The 16,598-nt window shown below is 39.8% G+C and overlaps 1 protein-coding gene across 3 annotated transcripts in view; it reads left to right on the top strand.

The window, feature by feature from the left end:
* WDR36 (WD repeat domain 36) overlaps positions 1–16,598 on the top strand; it is a 67,192-nt gene that overhangs the window by 24,457 nt on the left and 26,137 nt on the right. For all 3 annotated transcript variants that reach the window (XM_039545393.1, XM_039545394.1, XM_039545395.1), the window contains 6 exons: positions 2,582–2,639; positions 4,106–4,238; positions 5,027–5,202; positions 5,444–5,564; positions 9,149–9,214; positions 12,598–12,681. In XM_039545393.1, the coding sequence (XP_039401327.1) occupies positions 2,582–2,639; positions 4,106–4,238; positions 5,027–5,202; positions 5,444–5,564; positions 9,149–9,214; positions 12,598–12,681 (638 nt within the window). The remainder of the gene's footprint in view (positions 1–2,581; positions 2,640–4,105; positions 4,239–5,026; positions 5,203–5,443; positions 5,565–9,148; positions 9,215–12,597; positions 12,682–16,598) is intronic.

Here is a 16,598-nt window from a genome sequence, read left to right on the forward strand (position 1 = left end):
TAACTGCATTGTAGAAGTTGTTGGGATGAAGGGAGTTGTACATTCCAGTTCTCCAAAATGCAGTTTTCAAAAATGACTTCTGCACTGAGGACGCCAAGTCCCATTGACTTTCAGTAATCACATTAATACAAAAGGCCATAATTACGACTCATGGCTTTTGTAGTAGCTGGTAGGCCTGTATCTCTCTTGCGTGGTGGGCTGATTAGGTGTTTGAATTCATATGGTGGCGAATCTCCAGGCTGTTCATCTGCACTTTTTCTGCCAAACCACAAAACTCCACTGTGCAGAATCCTCTTGTACAGACTACTATGTTTTCTTCCCTCCTTCCTCTCATCTTTGCAGAATGGAAGCTCTGCTGTATTTTAGGGCCTTCCATTTCTGTGTGAGGGGAAGCGGCATTTGACCCTTAGACTGAAACAATATCTGTATTTGCTTGCAGACTTGCCACTGCATTGGGACATGTTTAGAATAAATTCACAGCCAGAGCTAGGAACTTAATTATTTTTAAAAATAACTTAAATTCTTTAAAGACTGTGCAGGCCAAATAAGTGTTAGTCAGTGATTTATTGAAGGAACATAAATCCAAACCATGTAGAGATCAAGTATAGGAGTTTATTACGCACAGTGCTGGTGGAGTGTCACCTTGCTTATTAGGCTCAGAGACCCTGTCAATCAATTGATTACAATAGACTATATAGATTTTTCCCTGAGCAGGGGAAAGTGACAGGGTAGGCAGTTCCACTTCCCTGGATAGGTTTTGCAGCAAGACAAGATAGCACATTAGCCAATGGTTAACAGGTTACATAATGTCTCCGCCCAGGATCTCAAGTTAGCACGTTAACATTTAATTAATACTTTGATAAAATGTTATTAGTATAAAATATATATATATTGAATTCTGATTTGGGGTCCATAGGAATGAAGCAACTCCTTTGATTGTCCAACAGGTACATTCCTAGGCGTTAAAGAAACAGTGAGACTATATGGCAATAAAGATTGTCTCCTTTTGTGTTTTAAGGCAGGCATTGGTCCCTGGGAAAGGGAGGTGGGAGGATGCCATATCTTATACTGACATGTGCCAACCTTTCATAAACTCAAAGTTGGATCTGTTGGAAGAATGTCTCCCTACAGAAGAAACTAACACAGTAGGAACAGGGATTCTTTTTTCAATTTGAAACATAATTTTTCAGTTATTGCTTCAACATCTGGCATTTCTGCTGACCAAGCATATCTTGGCAAAGGCAATGTTATCTTGTTTGTTCTGCTTTGTCTTAGCTGATCACTATTTGCTAGGCCTCTGGTCTCTTGACCAAACTCTGGACTTTGGGTCTGGAAAAGAGCTGGCACAGTCCATATATCAGGTTGTTATATAAAATGCACATGGATTTTAACCCTTCAATTATATATAGTTTTAATGAGTTTGTTCTTTTTAATTTTGTGTTTATATGTATTTTAAAAAATATACTTTAAAAATCTGGATTTAGTTAAGTTTTATTTTAATATAGTTTGGTTTTGGCGCAATGGCCTGTAGCTGAGTTACTATTAATAAGTTTGACTTAAGTGTTGGTACTCTATCTTTCAATGAGCTGGCTATTTCCAACTCTAGAGTGGGAGACCTCATTATGGATGAACACACACTTGTAAATGTGAAAATGTATATGACTACAATTCATGAGAATTTACACTTGTCATGTGGTTCAAGGTTTCAGTCTAATAGCAATTACACATTTTCAATAATATCATTGCTATTTTATTTTTATTCAAGGTAGCTATATGGTGCTATCAGTGCTGTACAAAAACTACTAAAATAGGATTAAAATAGAATTTTTTTTCTTAAATTCCTTTGTTTAAAAAGATAGAGTAGGTGATTGCAAATTGAAATGAATGCATTGCTTGGGCTTGTTTCAGCATCTCACACTGGTGTGTAAACATAATCCTCGATTATGTTTTAAAGGTCTGATCTTGAGCCAGGTGCCTAGTTCAGTGCTTACTGATTTAGATAACCCCATGGCATCAGTGGGAGCATTTGTGGTAATCTGCACCAGTTAGTGGGTGCAAGATTGAGCTCTAAATTTGATTTAAGTGAATCTGCCTTGTAACCCAAATTTTAAAAAAATTGAAGGTTTTTTTTATAGCATGCAAAACTAAACATTTAGTTTCATTATTTGATAACTAATAAAATTAAGTTTGGCTATGTTTACCAAAATATTTTTATTGGTGCTTACAGTGAAAGTACATATCCTCAGTCATGTAGTTTAGTCCCTAATGTTACATCATGCACCTCTCATGCTTCAAGCATTCTATAGTCAGAGCCTTGTGTACAAATTTCCTTTGTACTCAGTTTTACCACTGCTCTGCCTGAAAATAGTCTCATCCTGAAGACAGAATGCACCAATATAGTTTTCAACTTTTCCATATAAATGATCATATTACTCTAATTTTTAAATTCCATAGATTTTTTTTAAATGTATGCTGCTAGCCTTCATTCCCTGTCATACTTCTTTCTAGATGTACTTGCTAGACATTCGTTTTGACGTAGACTTTTTCTAAATGTAACTTTTGAAACACTTTCTTTTCACAGCAAACTTTTATACTCATTTCCAGGATGGGGCTTAGGGGGTGTGACAACCCTCGAACAGGTTAGTAGTTTTGATAGTTCATTGGTTTATAAAAGGTAAATATGGAACAGCAGTCAGTGTTGTTTAACATTCTTGTACAGTGCTATAGGCGCATATTGCGTACAGAGAGTATAGATAATATCCCTGCTCGGAGAAGCATACAATCTAAGGGACAAGTCCTGTAAACCCTTACTAACTCGCATAGCTTTTGTAACTTCATTCTGGTTACTCCACTGAGTAAGGACTACTTAGGTGACTTAAGTTTTTAGGGTATTGGTGTACTGTAGGTCAGCTTAATTATGTTGCCAATTTCTTGCTTCTGAATTTTTTTTTATTTTTTATTTTTTTTTAAATCGGGGCAGGGGGATCAAACTTTTGCCAAAATGAAAAGAACAGCTCCAAAAAGAAAAAAAACCAGGGGGCTATTACAAACAAAATAAAAACAAACTAAAAGTATGATACCAGAAGGTATCTTATAACATCAGCTGCTCAAGCTTCTGCAAACAATTTTAATTTCATATAAATATATTATTAGTGCAACATGTTCAATCTCTTTGATGCTTTAGAATGGTCAAATGCTCAATTATAGATTAAAATAAGTGAATTGATACTATGTGGTAGGAAACGAAGTGCAAGATTTATTAAGTACCTGACTATAAGGTTAACTCATTTATTTTAGACCTAAATTTACTTGAATGTCATACATATCAGGTGTTAACTTGCTATACCTGTAATGTACTGGTATAGAAAAAGCTTATGGACCATGAAGTAGTCCTACCTACAGAACTTGATATAGCATATTCCATACCGAAACTAAGTTTGCAAAATTAAGCACTCAAGTCAGGAAATGAGATCCATGTGCATATTTTATACTGTACAGATTGTAGTTACGTGTTACAAACACACACATTGTGTAAGACTGCCTCCCTTACATAGTGCACAAGTTGGACAGTGAATGAGGAACAGATGTGAAATTTACTAGACTTATTTGAACATATTTAAAGGGAAACATTTATCCATTAGTTATCTACCAAAAATATTTTTATAGGAAAGTTTTTAATTGCTTAAATTATTTTTATGCTAAACTAATGCATTCCATCCCATTGGTTGCACATCCATAGACTTCCTCCTACTTCACTGCACATTGTTGCTCCTGTGCACTGAAGGCTGAATTGCTCAGAGTTATACTGAAATTGGGTCAAATTCAGTGACTCAGTAGTTTTATTCTTAATTTATGTTGTGTAATTTCAAACATAAGTTTTTGGCTAGAATGGAGCAGAATCCCTGCCTAATTTGCTAAGAAGAAATCTCATCTGCTTTGCAAATTCAGCCAGTTCACTGAATGAAGCAGTGATGTTGTAATAATATGTCATGTAGTTAAAGAATATATTAATGCATTTAGCAGAACTTATTTTTTAATAGGAAAAATAGACGGATGGAGAGGAATCTATTTAATTTCTCTCTCATCATTTAACTGTCTTTTACAGGCACCAGCAGTAGATGTAGTTGCAATAGGTCTTGTGTCTGGTCATATCATTGTGCACAACATTAAGTTTGATGAAACACTGATGAAATTTCAGCAAGACTGGGGTCCCATCACAGCAATATCTTTCCGTACAGGTAAATTCTAGCAGTTTGATTAGTCATATATGCAGATCAAATTAAAACAATAATATTAATTGAAAAGTAGAAAAATTAAACGTATTTTTAATGTATTGTAGGCACAAAACTTGGGGTTTTGTGTCTTGGGTTTTTTTAAAGTTTACAACAGCTGATAGTAATAAACTTGTGATATTTTCTTATATAGTTGGGAAAAATTGCAAATCTTGCAGGGGAATGTTTAAAATCTGTATATTTATGAAATAGCAACATTTTGCTATTTCATAAATGGGAAATAACATTCACTCAAAACAGATCGGCCTAGTGGTAGGGGTCAGAGTATTCTGCTGTACAGCAGATTTGGCTCTTGCTGCAGAATTGTGCTCTAAGATGTGTGAGCAGCACCCATTCCTGTCATTCATCTAACTCTGAAATCTAAAGATAGCCAGTTAAATATCCATTGTGGGGTTTCGTGAATCTTCCTCTGAAGCATCTGGAATTGGCCATTGTCAGACCTTGATACTAAACTAGATATACCTGGTCTGATCTGATATTGCATATCCTCTGGTCCTGTTGCTGATGGTGCTGCTCCATTCTCTCTATTAAAAAATTAGATCACTATGATAAATGATTGCTTTAATTTTATGTTCTATTTAGGAATGAATTTTTTCCTCTGATGGTAATCCTTTGTGAGAGAGATTTGCTTACATGAATTTTGAAAAGTTAAAATGATTGATTGAAAGCTATAAGGAATGTATAGTAATAAAAAAAAAAAATCCCTCCCTTCTCTCCTTTCATTTTGTGATCAGATGGTCATCCAGTCATGGCAGCTGGAAGTCCTATTGGACACATTGCACTGTGGGATTTGGAAGAGAAGAAACTAATTAGTCAAATGCGAAATGCCCATTCCACAGCAATAGCTGGTATGTCATTTGTCCAGGGAGAGCCACTTCTTGTTACTAATGGTGCTGATAATGCTATAAAGGTAAGCTTTTTTCTTGCTACTACCATTGTGGTAAATTTATTTTTTTTCCAGTGGTCCTCCAAAGTATGAATACTTGTGTAGACTGAGGTAGCTCTTTTCAGTTGCATCAGCATGTACAGTAAAATCAAAGTTACTGAACATGACAGGTTGTTGTTTCTAACTACGTTATTCCAATCTATTTTTTCAATAGGAGTTAGTGTTATGTTTACTGATGTTCCATTTCTTTGCATTTCTCGAGCAGATATGGATCTTTGATGGCCCTGGAGGTAGTGGCCGTTTGTTGAGGTGCCGTATGGGACATAGTGCTCCTCCAACAAAAATCAGATACCATGGGCAAAATGGACAACAAATTCTTAGTGCAGGTAGAAATTCTCTGAACTTCTCAAATGTACCCATTTTGTGCTGCTCTGTTGTTTAAATACACTTTTCAGCTTATTGGCTAGTGATAAAAGAGATATGACTAGCAATGTCTTTAAATTCATTTTGACAGTGCATAGCAAATTACTGTATTTAATCATTTAGGTACATTAAGCGTACTGAGTAATTCTTTGGGTGATTGCACATGTGAATTCCTCGCTTGGTATCTGCACCTAGCGCTTGGTTGTTTGCAAACTTTCTTTCAGCTGTACCTGTTGGGTGGCTTGTGCTCCCTCTGCTGCCATGCACCATTGTGTAAAGGGCAGAGCAGCTCCTAGGCCTACTTGGTTCCTTCTGATCACCCGTGACAGTCATCAGAACCCTTGTTCGTTACCAGAATAGTTCTTAGCTTTGTGTATAATGTATATAATAGAGGTAGTCTGGTAGTAAGTATAGCTGTAGGATTTTGATGTTTAAAAAAACCCCGGTTTTCCTCTCCACCCACCGTTTGAGGGTTCTGCTGATGGCACCAAGGTATGCCCTAGTCACTGGGCTTCAAGCACTGTGCTTCTTGCTCAAGGCCTGTCCTAGTGAGCAACTCTCACTATAGTTGCCTGAGGTTCCTGACTAAAGCAGAGTTAAAAGACTGGTGCCAGATTTGCAGGGAGTTCAAGCCTAGAATGAAAAAGCATAGGGAGGCTAAAGTGAAATTCCTGCTGTTGGAGTTGGCAGTCAGGCCTCCATCGAAGCCAGCCCAGTCTGACTTGGTGCAGAGTACTGCAGCTTCAGTGAGAAGTGCACCTCCAGCATTATTGGAATCTCTTGCCTGTGCTAAGAAAGAAATATAAGACTTCCAAAGAGGCACAGAGCAGGGGAAGATCTCTACCCTTAAAGTCTGGTAAGAGGGGTGAGAACATGTTGAATTGAGTGCATCTGAAACCTAAGCACTCCTCTCCCAAATCAGTGCTCTAGTCAGCACAGTTGGTTTCAGTGCTGCAAAGGGCACCATTGTGCCCGGTGCCAGAAGCTGCACCGTCAGCTTCATTGTCACCATAAGAAGATACCGCCTCAGAGCCAACTACACTGGAGGTGCTTGAGCAAATTTCCTATCAGTCCCCTCGGGGATCCTCTCTCCCTGCCTACCATTGAGACCTCACAATGGGAGTTGCCAGGAAAATGTGGCTAGGTCACTGGGGTCTAGCCTTGTACCAGTAGCCATTTTGGGACGCTTTGAGGTTTCCCCAGTTTCCAGATCTCCCCCCTCACTATGCCTATTCAGTGCCCTGGGGACAGGGCTGCGCATCATCTGGGGACAGCCTGCGCACTGGTCTGCTCTGTCTGCAGGATCCGGTTCCAGGATCAGAACCAAACATCAGGAAGATGTAGGAGAGCTTCAGTCTCCTCACTCTTGGCTTTCTCTTTGTCCTATCCAGATGATGTGGTTTCTCTGGATGGATTTAAAGTTTGAGGAGTTGTGAAAGAGAGTGGCTGCAGACTTGGCCATGCAGGTCAGGGAGTCCTCATATAACTTGATTGACATATTATCAACTCTCAGTCCCTCCAAAGAGGTCAAAGAGAAGATACTATGTGTGCACCCAATGTTTCGAGTACCTTTATACCCACCCACCTCTGGGGTCATTAGTCATGGCAGCTAATGAGAGTGAGTGACAAGGACATCAGACTGCTGCCCCTAAATCAAAGGACACAAAGAGAGTGGACTTATTTGGCAGAAAGATTTATTCCATGGAGGGTTTGCAGCTGTGTATTGCTAACCAACAGGCTCTGCTGGGGTGGTACAGTTTTAATTTATGGGGCTCCGTGTAGAAGTTTGGCAACCTACTTCTGGAGATGGCTAGGCAGGAGTTCTTTTCTCTGGTCAATGAGGGCAAACTAGTCGCAAGAACATCACTGCAGACTCAGTAGCTAGGACCACGGATTTTGCGGTTGCTAAGTAAAAATTCTCCTGGTTAGTCTTCTGATCTCCCCTATGAAGTCCAGAATATTATTCAGGACTTGCCATTTGAGGATACTTCTCTGTTCTCAGACCAGGCGGACAGAGTGTTCCATGGCTTAAGGACTCTAGAGCCACCTTAAAGTCCTTGGGTTTGTACATAGTGCTTTCTGGCTGGGGAAAAGAAGTGAGCTTTAGCTCACTCAAGCTGCTGAATAAATGTTAGTCTCTCTAAGGTGCCACAACAAGTACTGTTTTTTTTTTTTTATACAGAACAGACACGCTCTCAACATCAAGAGAGACACTGATTTCCCTGCCCCTGCCGCCCCACCGAGCCTTGTGTTTTGTGCCATTGTTACATAGCACTGCATGGGCAAACCGCCCTCAGTTCCTTCTCAATCACCTCAGCCTGAGACTGAGCCTTTGTAGTTGTCCATGTTGAATTTTAGCTCAGCTGTGTCCCCTTAGCTCTTTTTGTAGTTCGTTTATTATAGTTAAGGCTACGTTTTAGTCACAGGTATTTTTAGTAAAAGTCATGGACAGGTCATGGGCTGTTGGGCATTAAACAAAACTTAACAGCCTGTGACCTGTCCATGACTTTTACTTTATACCCCTGACTAAAACTTGGGTGGGGACGGCACATGGCCCGGGATCCCCATCGGTGCTGGGCAGGCGGGACCGGGGGTGGGGGGAGGCGGCAGGGCACCTGGCCCCTCCTCCATGGCTCCCTGGAAGCAGCGACATCCCCCTTGCTGAGCTGCAGGCACCGCTCCCGTTGGTCATGATTCCCGGCAAATGGGAGTTGCGAAGCCAGCGCTCTGAGCGGAGGCACGGGACAGCGTGAGGCGGGTTTTAGGCGATACTTACCTGGAGGTGCTCCCCGGAAGCGGCAACATCCCCCGCAGCTACCATTGTCTGCAGTTCCTGGCGAATAGGAGCTGCGAAGCAGAGACATTGTGCAGAGCTGCCTGGCCATGCCTCCACCTAGCAGCTGAGCGAGGGGAATGTCACTGCTTCTGGGGAGCCCCCCAGGTAAGCACCACCCAGAGCCCGCCTCACTCCGTCCTGTGCCCCACCCCTCTGCCCCCTCCCACACCCAAACTCTGCTGCTGCTGGGAGTGGGGTGGCCCAAGATTGCCCCAGCAGCTCCAGTGCTCCCAAAAGAACCGTCTCCTGTAATGCCCATCCCCTGCCTTGTCTGGTCCCCACCCCATGCAGCCTTGCTTTCGTTCATCTCTGCTCCTTCTTTTTATCTTTTCCCCCTGCAGCTGGCAGAGTTGGTTTGGTTGATTTGTGTACCTTAACTGTGTTTTGATGCCTTAGCCTATTTTGGTTTCTTTAAACGTTGGCTTTTACTTATTTCCTGGGTTTGCAACACTTGTTTTGGGATAACTGTAAACTTATGGGGTTTTTTGGTTTTTGTACACGTAAATTTGTGTTTTTAACTCTAACTCCAGGTTGTTTTGGTTTTGTCTGGGTTTATTGTATATCAAGATTTGGACATAAACTGCTTGACTATTCCTGTGGCATTCTGGTTTATCATTGTTCAAATGTCTGCTTTTGATTTTTGTGACTTGGGCATAAGCTGAAATTGTTATGGATAGGTATTTAGTTTTCTTTTTCTTAATATTCCATCAGGTCAGGATGGAACCTTGCAGTCTTTTTCCACAGTGCATGAAAGGTTCAATAAAAGTTTAGGACGCGGTAAGTAGTACAATGACAAATGATATTTGTACATAATATAGTATTAAAATGACATGACTTTGTCATGACATGACTTTGTTTTTCCTATTTGTACAAGTACCAAAGCATATCCTGTAGGGCACGGTGAGCTTCAGAGCACATTTTACATACAGCACATGTGACTGAAGTGTCTTTGTGTGGTAGTATAGTTAAACACTTTAAATTAATTAGAATTAATTTGCTAAAGACTGACTCTTTAGAACTATATCATTCTACTATGGGAAATAATTCCCAGTTTTTTAATATGAATTATTTTGTATTAGTGGAGTATAGAATAGTAGGCATTTTTTCTATTTATTTTTTTTACATATTTAATATTAAACTTTCTGTCTTCCCCTCGCCCTTTAGACTGTATCTCTTAAATCTGGCTGTCCACTTCCTCTTCTCACTTTCCAACAGCACCTCGCAGCTGGTTGAGTGGCTTTCAAGCATTCCCCCCCCCCCCCTCCCCGGTGAGACTACATTTTGGGAGTATGTTATGTTCCTTATTTAGCGTCTTAACAAAAATAATCTTGAAAGTAACTTCTGCTGCATCTGAGGAACTTGCTTTTCTACTAATTGAAATTATATAATGGGGTTACAAATGTGCATAGATAAAAATAATTGTAAAAGTGGTCATCTGGTGATGTCATAAATTTGTTTTCTGGGGAATTTGTAATACTTGTGATATCTAACTACATTAATAAGCTAAGCCTTAGAACATCCTGAGAAACGTGAAGTAGTATCCAAATTTTACCTAAGAGGAACTGAAGTTCGAAGATTAAGACTTTGCTAAACTCTCACAGGAAATTCAGATTTCTTGACTCCAACTCTTTTGTGTTAATGACTAGATTGTATTTCCTACTCAATATAAAAATAGTATATAACATTTCTGAAAAGATGTAAAATACCTATCACACAGAAACGGCATTTTAAAAAAAGTTAGTTGCAGAGTCAAGCACTCAAAAGTTAAGAAATGCCAGAGTTAAGCTTGCCTGTGTAATATTTGTTTGGTCCCCTTTCATATATGTATTATGATACACGATCGCATGCTATATTTCTCTACAGTCCCTCTGCCTCATTAAATGCACAGAATGGATGGTGTTTACTGGATGAGCGTCTATTCCATATTTTGTTTCCTCCTCATTGAATTTGTGGCCTTCGGCCTTATTTGCTGCAAACTATTCAAACCCTGCTCTGAAGACAGAAGTGTTAATTTCCTCATAGACTTTTCTGTGGTGTTCATCCCTATAGTATCTGAGTGTTTCACAAACCTGAATCAATTTTCATAGCTCCCCTGGGAGGTTAGGGGGGGGTGACATTCCCTTACAGATAGTGAGATCGAAAACATCCACTAATTTTGAGATTCCTAGGCGTGATATTTCAGCACATATATATTTAAAGCTCAGTTCCCATTGACTTCAGTTACAGCTGTGTGTGTTGAGCTCCAGGGTCTCAAGTCAGACTCCCAGGAACACGTGAGGAACACACAGTGACCGCTTGTGAAAAGTTTGATTTGAGGCTTGTCCAGTATGATACAGACTCTGTGACAGAGGCAGGGATAGAATCAGTTTTTCCAGGGAAGCATTCAACTGCCTTAATTATGAGACTGTCCTTTCTTTTCCTGAAGTTTCCTGCCTCCTTTACTGCACACCTTCCAACTACAGCCACTGCAACAAAGAGTACAGGAGTGCTGAAGAACACATCTTCATTCACTACACAAACCTGATTCATTGCCAGAGCACTATCCATCTGGTACAATGAATGACAATAGTATGTGATCATGTCATTAAAGACTGTATTCTAATGCATATGCACACAGGTGTTGAATTATTTCCTAACTTTCCAGTGCTTGACTCTGCAACCTTTCGTATTGTTTTAATGTAGGTTTTTTTGCATGTTGTCTTCTGGCTTTTTAAAAAGCAAATTAGAAAAAAAGTAAAAATGCTAACACATGAAATCATACTGATCCCTACGTGGTTCAACACCAGGATTTGGACCTTTAGATCAACAGCACAGATCTCTGCCACCTGAGTGAATGGGGTAATTGAGTATATTGGCTGGCCTACCATTACTAAGGGGTTTGGCACACACTTTGCCAGTGGGTTTCAGAGACTTGCTGACAGAGAGGAATATTGAGGCTTGTGACTCTTGCATTCAACTCCAGGTTCTGGAGTGGAGAATGCAGTAGTAGAGAGCCTTTTGTCCCCGGTCCCCCAGGAAGCCTGACCCCACACCGCTCTCCATGGCGCCCAGTTCCAGTTGCTTTCGCTTTCTCTCCTCTTCCCTGCTGCCAGCTCCTTGTCCTAGTATACTTCATCTGTCCTCACCCCTAGTCCAGCTCTTGTTCCCTCTGCAGTGGAGTTGGACTGCTACTTCATGCTGTTTGTGGGCTCCAGCAGGGAGATCATCAAGAGCACAGGATAGAAGCTCTCTGCTCTTGGTTCCAGTACCTGCTGCCACAGCAGCTTCTGGCTGCTGAAAGGAGCAATTGGAGGGAAAGTCCTGATTCAGCCCTTTTGCCATGGGCTGGAGCGTGCCAAACTCTTAGAAGTTGCCACTGAGCATGTGTGAATTGTTTTTTGTTTTTTTCAAAGGCTTATTACTTGGCCAAATATGAGATTTTTACCAGGAACAGCAAAAGGCATATCCCAAACACAAGAATGGTCTGACTCAGTATGGCCAGTGGTCCATCTTGCCCGGTATCCTGTCTTCCAACAGTGGCTGGTGCCAGATGTTCCAGTGAGAATGAACAGAACAGGGCAATTTCTTGAGTGATCCATCCGCTGTCATCCAGTCCCAGCTTCTAGCAACCAGAGGTCTAAGGACATCCAGAGCATGGGATTGTGTCCTTGACACCAGTGCAACAGCCCCCCTGCATGCTAAATTTCAAGTCCTGACTCCAAAGCATGGAGGAACTGGAGCTTCTCAGCAAAATGATTGGAGGAATTTTTTAACATGGGCAAAACAATTTTTCCCCCTAATCTCAATCTCAGAAATGGCTGAATGGTTTGTGCTGAAACTTTCCCAAACTGTTCCACCAGAGGTAGGCGTTCAGTATGAAAAATCATACCCTGAGCAGTTAGTGTGGCAGAATTTAAGCAATTGAAAACAAAGCCTTTATAGTAGGAAGTGCTGGGCAACTTTATAAGCAGTGCTATGAGTTTTTTGTCTATTATGACTTTAATGCTAAAAGTTTCAATTTATACATTTTAGAAATGTTTTTTTAAACAAAAGATTAATGTATTCTATAGTTTTACTGTGAACTTTACATTTAGTAGATTGTCTATACCTTAAGGAAAGTTTGTGGCTGCATATATTTTTAACTGACTGAGAGTTGCTGACATTTTTCTGGTATTTTAAAGGTTCTATAAACAAAAAGAAATCAAAAAGGAAAGGTCTTCAGTATGATACAATGGCCCTTCCACCTATTACTGCATTTGCAACAGGTAGGTAATATTTTATGTCATATGTAGGAGAGAGTCGACCTGCTCACAGTAACCTGCTTCTTCATTTTTACATTTTTTGTAACATATTCAGAAATTTTGGAATATATCAGAAACCCTAATTAATCTTTTGGAGGAGATTATATTAGAATGGTACAGCTCTTCATATACTGAACTGTGACTAGCTGGGTAAAAAGGTGGCATTTTTATATAAACTGTTCCCTCTGAGAACTCCTCATTAGAGCTTCAGACTCAATACGGGTGTCTAAGAGTGAACTGGATTTTACTCTGGCTCATGCCTCATCAGAGATGTTAACTAAATTTTGATTGCAGGATCTTTATTGTTGGTGATACACAAGTCAGAAACACCTTAACTTTCTTTATATTTTCACGACTGAGTTTATAGGACTAGCCGACAGGGGGACCAGCTGGGAGAAATTGCTAGTGTAAGGAAATAGCTATTTGTGATTAACACATCTTCATGGCATAGTTAAATTATCTTACTGTTACTAATGTGTGTATCCTGCATTGTCATTAAAATTGTATGTAGATGAATGTATGCAGAGAAATATTTCATTATTTTTTGATAGTGCCTACAATATGATGATTCTCAGACTGGATTTTTGTTTTGTCATGTTAATACATTGGAAGGATTTTCTCTTTAAGAGTAAGGCCCCAAAAACTCATCCTCTTGCACCAGAAGTAAAAGCAATTGTAGTTGCAATTTCATTTTAATAATGTCAACACATTAATAGCCTACATATTGTAAAAACAAATGTTCAATTATAATTTTGTGTAATTTTTAAAGCTTACATTTTGGTTGTTCATATATTGCAGGGGTCGGCAACCTTTTGAGAAGTGGTGTGCCAAGTCTTCATTAATTTAAGGTTTCGCATGCCAGTAACAAATATTACATTTACAGGGGCCGGCAGCAGGGGTTCCGTTCATCCAGGCAGGCAGGGACCCCGGCTGGCAGCAGAGTGCCACTAAAAATCATTGCATATATTGCATAACACACACTCCTGGTTTGGCTCTTTCAATAGTAATTGTTACTCATTGTTGCTATCATAGGGCTATATTCAGTGTCCTTAAGTTCCATAAACTTGTTGACCTAGTTGGCCATTGGTGCAGGTCTTTCAAGAGTGTTAAAATATTTAGAATTCATCTGATGTAGAATGTGCTCTAGTGGATAAAGTTACTGGAGTGGGAGCCAGGAGACCTGAGATCTATTCCTAGCATGGCTATTGACCTACTGTGTGACCTTGGGCAAATCACTCCACATCTCGATACTTCTGTTTCCCTTCCTGTGCATTTTTCTTGTCTATTTAGGTTATATTGTTTGACTGTACTTGTGGTTCATTTTTTTAAAAATGTTTGAGACTAAATAACCAAACGTAGCCAAATGTATTGTCTAGACTCTAGAGACAAAGCGGTACAGTACAAAAAGGAGACATACGTACCCTCCTTCCAGAAGCAGATTCACCTTACACAGAAGGGGTGCTTCAAAGATGATAGTATTTTTTGTAACTTGTCAAGTCTTACTATACTTTTTACACATCACTTAAACTCTAAGTTTAACCTATTAGTTTGTGCTAGCTTTGTCCTTAGTTCCTCTTACAATTGCCCTTATTTTGTTTTGAATAATACATTCCACCCCAGAACTCAGTGTCTGAACCACCACCAAACAAACTGCAATTTTGGAGTATTGGTCAAGGGTCTGCACAACCTCCCCATAACACCAGTGTGGGCAGACAACACTCAAATCTTTGGGCACTGACTCAGGCCATTTTACACCAACTAGGCCTCGATCACATCCGATCAGTGGGTTTTAGAACTAATTTTAATGGGCTATTCCATCCCTTTTACATTTATCCTAGCTACCCACCCCCTTCCCCGTCCCTCTTCAGGGACCCTCCTTGCAAGCATCTATTGAGACAAGAGGTGCATCACCTTCTGCAAATCGGTGCGGTGGAACTAGTCCCAATACAACACAGAGGAAAGGGATTTTATTCCCATTACTTTCTGACTCAAAAGAAAAATAGGGGGTGGAGACCCCATCCTAGACTTAAGAAAACCCAACAAATTTGTTCATGCCCACAGATTCTCTAACTATTAGAGGAGTGAAATTGTGGAACAGCCTTCCAAGGGGAGTAGTGGGGGCAAAAGACATATATCTGGATTCAAGACTAAGCTTGATAAGTTTATGGAGGGGATGGTATGATGGAATAGCCTAATTTTGGCAATTAATTCATCTTTGACTACTAGCAGTAAATATGCACAATGGCTTGTGAGGGGATGTTAGATGGGGTGGGATCTGAGTTACTACAGAGAATTCTTTTCTGGGTGTCTGGCTGGTGAGTCTTGCCCACATGCTCAGGGTTTAACTGATCACCATATTTGCGGTCGGGAAGGAATTTTCCTCCAGGGCAGATTGGCAGAAGCCCTGGGGTTTTTCGCCTTCCTCTGCAGCGTGGGGCACGGGTCACTTGCTGGAAGATTCTCTGCACCTTGAAGTCTTTAAACCATGATTTGAGGACTTCAGTGGCTCAGACACAGGTTTGATACCGGAGTGGGTGGGTGAGATTCTGTGGCCTGCATTGTGCAGGAGGTTAGACTAGATGATCATAATGGTCCCTTCTGACCTTAAAGTCTATGATTCTATAATTCCGAGTGTTAAGTTTAGGCCTTAATATAGGTTGTCAATTTAAATTTTAAATAGATCTATTTTTAAAAAAATAACTTTTATTTAATTTAAAAAATTAAAATTCCAATTTTATTTAAATATATTTTTATCCTCACTGCTGTACCTGCTTCCTAACTGAACTTGGTACAAAGTATTTATGCATGTTTGCTTTGACAGATTTCCTATTTTTCTAATGCCAAAGCTGACTTCAGCTTTGCAAAGTGTTGTGGGGTGCTTGACATGGGTCAACAGAATTGTGGGAAGAGCATAATACATTCAGCTAACATAACTTCCTAACACCAGTACATATTATATTAATAGCATGCACATAATACCTATTAATGTGGTGTATACTATGCCCAACATGTATGTATTGGATAACTGCTATAAGCTCTTTGGGAGAGTGGTTTTTTTATTTTATTTTTTTTAATATTGCTGGTTAAATTAAAAAGTGCAAACCACTATTGTACTAAACATTTTGGGGGGATGTATTACAGAAATTTTGTACCTCCAGTTTTCCTGTTCATGTCCAGTCCAGTTAGGTAGGGACAGAAAGTTACTATCTGTCTCAGCTTACATGGAAATAAGGTGGTAGTCTTGTTCCATTTCCTGGTGAACAAGTATCCATGACGCACAAATGACCACAACAGTTGGCATTAATTGGGTCCTTTGGTAGTCTAAGGCTATGTCTGCACTACCATGGTAAGTCGGTACTGTAGCTGGAGTAGTGTAACTTAGGTCGACTTACCGCAGTAGTGTAGACATAGGGTGAATAACGTAGCTGGAGTCGATGTAGCTTAGGTTGACTTACTGCGGTGTCTACACCACGCTGGGTCAACTTACGTTAGTCCTCTTGTTCCCTTGAGTACCGGAGTCTACTGGAGAGTGCGCTGCAGTAGATTTCAATCTCCGGGGCTTTTAACTAGTAGTTTTCAGAAGTATGAATTTCACTTGGCTTTTCTTTTATTTCTGTGTCCAAAGTTGTGCAGACTTACTGTTCAGTTAAGCCTAGTAAAAGGGTACAGCAATGTGGATAAAAATCTATTTAAAAAATTAAAATTCAGTTTTTTATTTAAATTAAATATAGGTTTGTTTAAAAAAAAGACCCATTTAAAATTAAATTGAAATTGACAGCCTATATTAAGACCTAACTTATCTATTAATTTAGATTGAAATACAAAAAACAATATAAAGCAGTACATGTTTGCTGCTAAGTTTTAAAGAAATTGAAACTACT

Source organism: Mauremys reevesii, linkage group 6, assembly GCF_016161935.1.
Source record: "Mauremys reevesii isolate NIE-2019 linkage group 6, ASM1616193v1, whole genome shotgun sequence".
Classification (NCBI taxonomy): domain Eukaryota; kingdom Metazoa; phylum Chordata; order Testudines; family Geoemydidae; genus Mauremys; species Mauremys reevesii.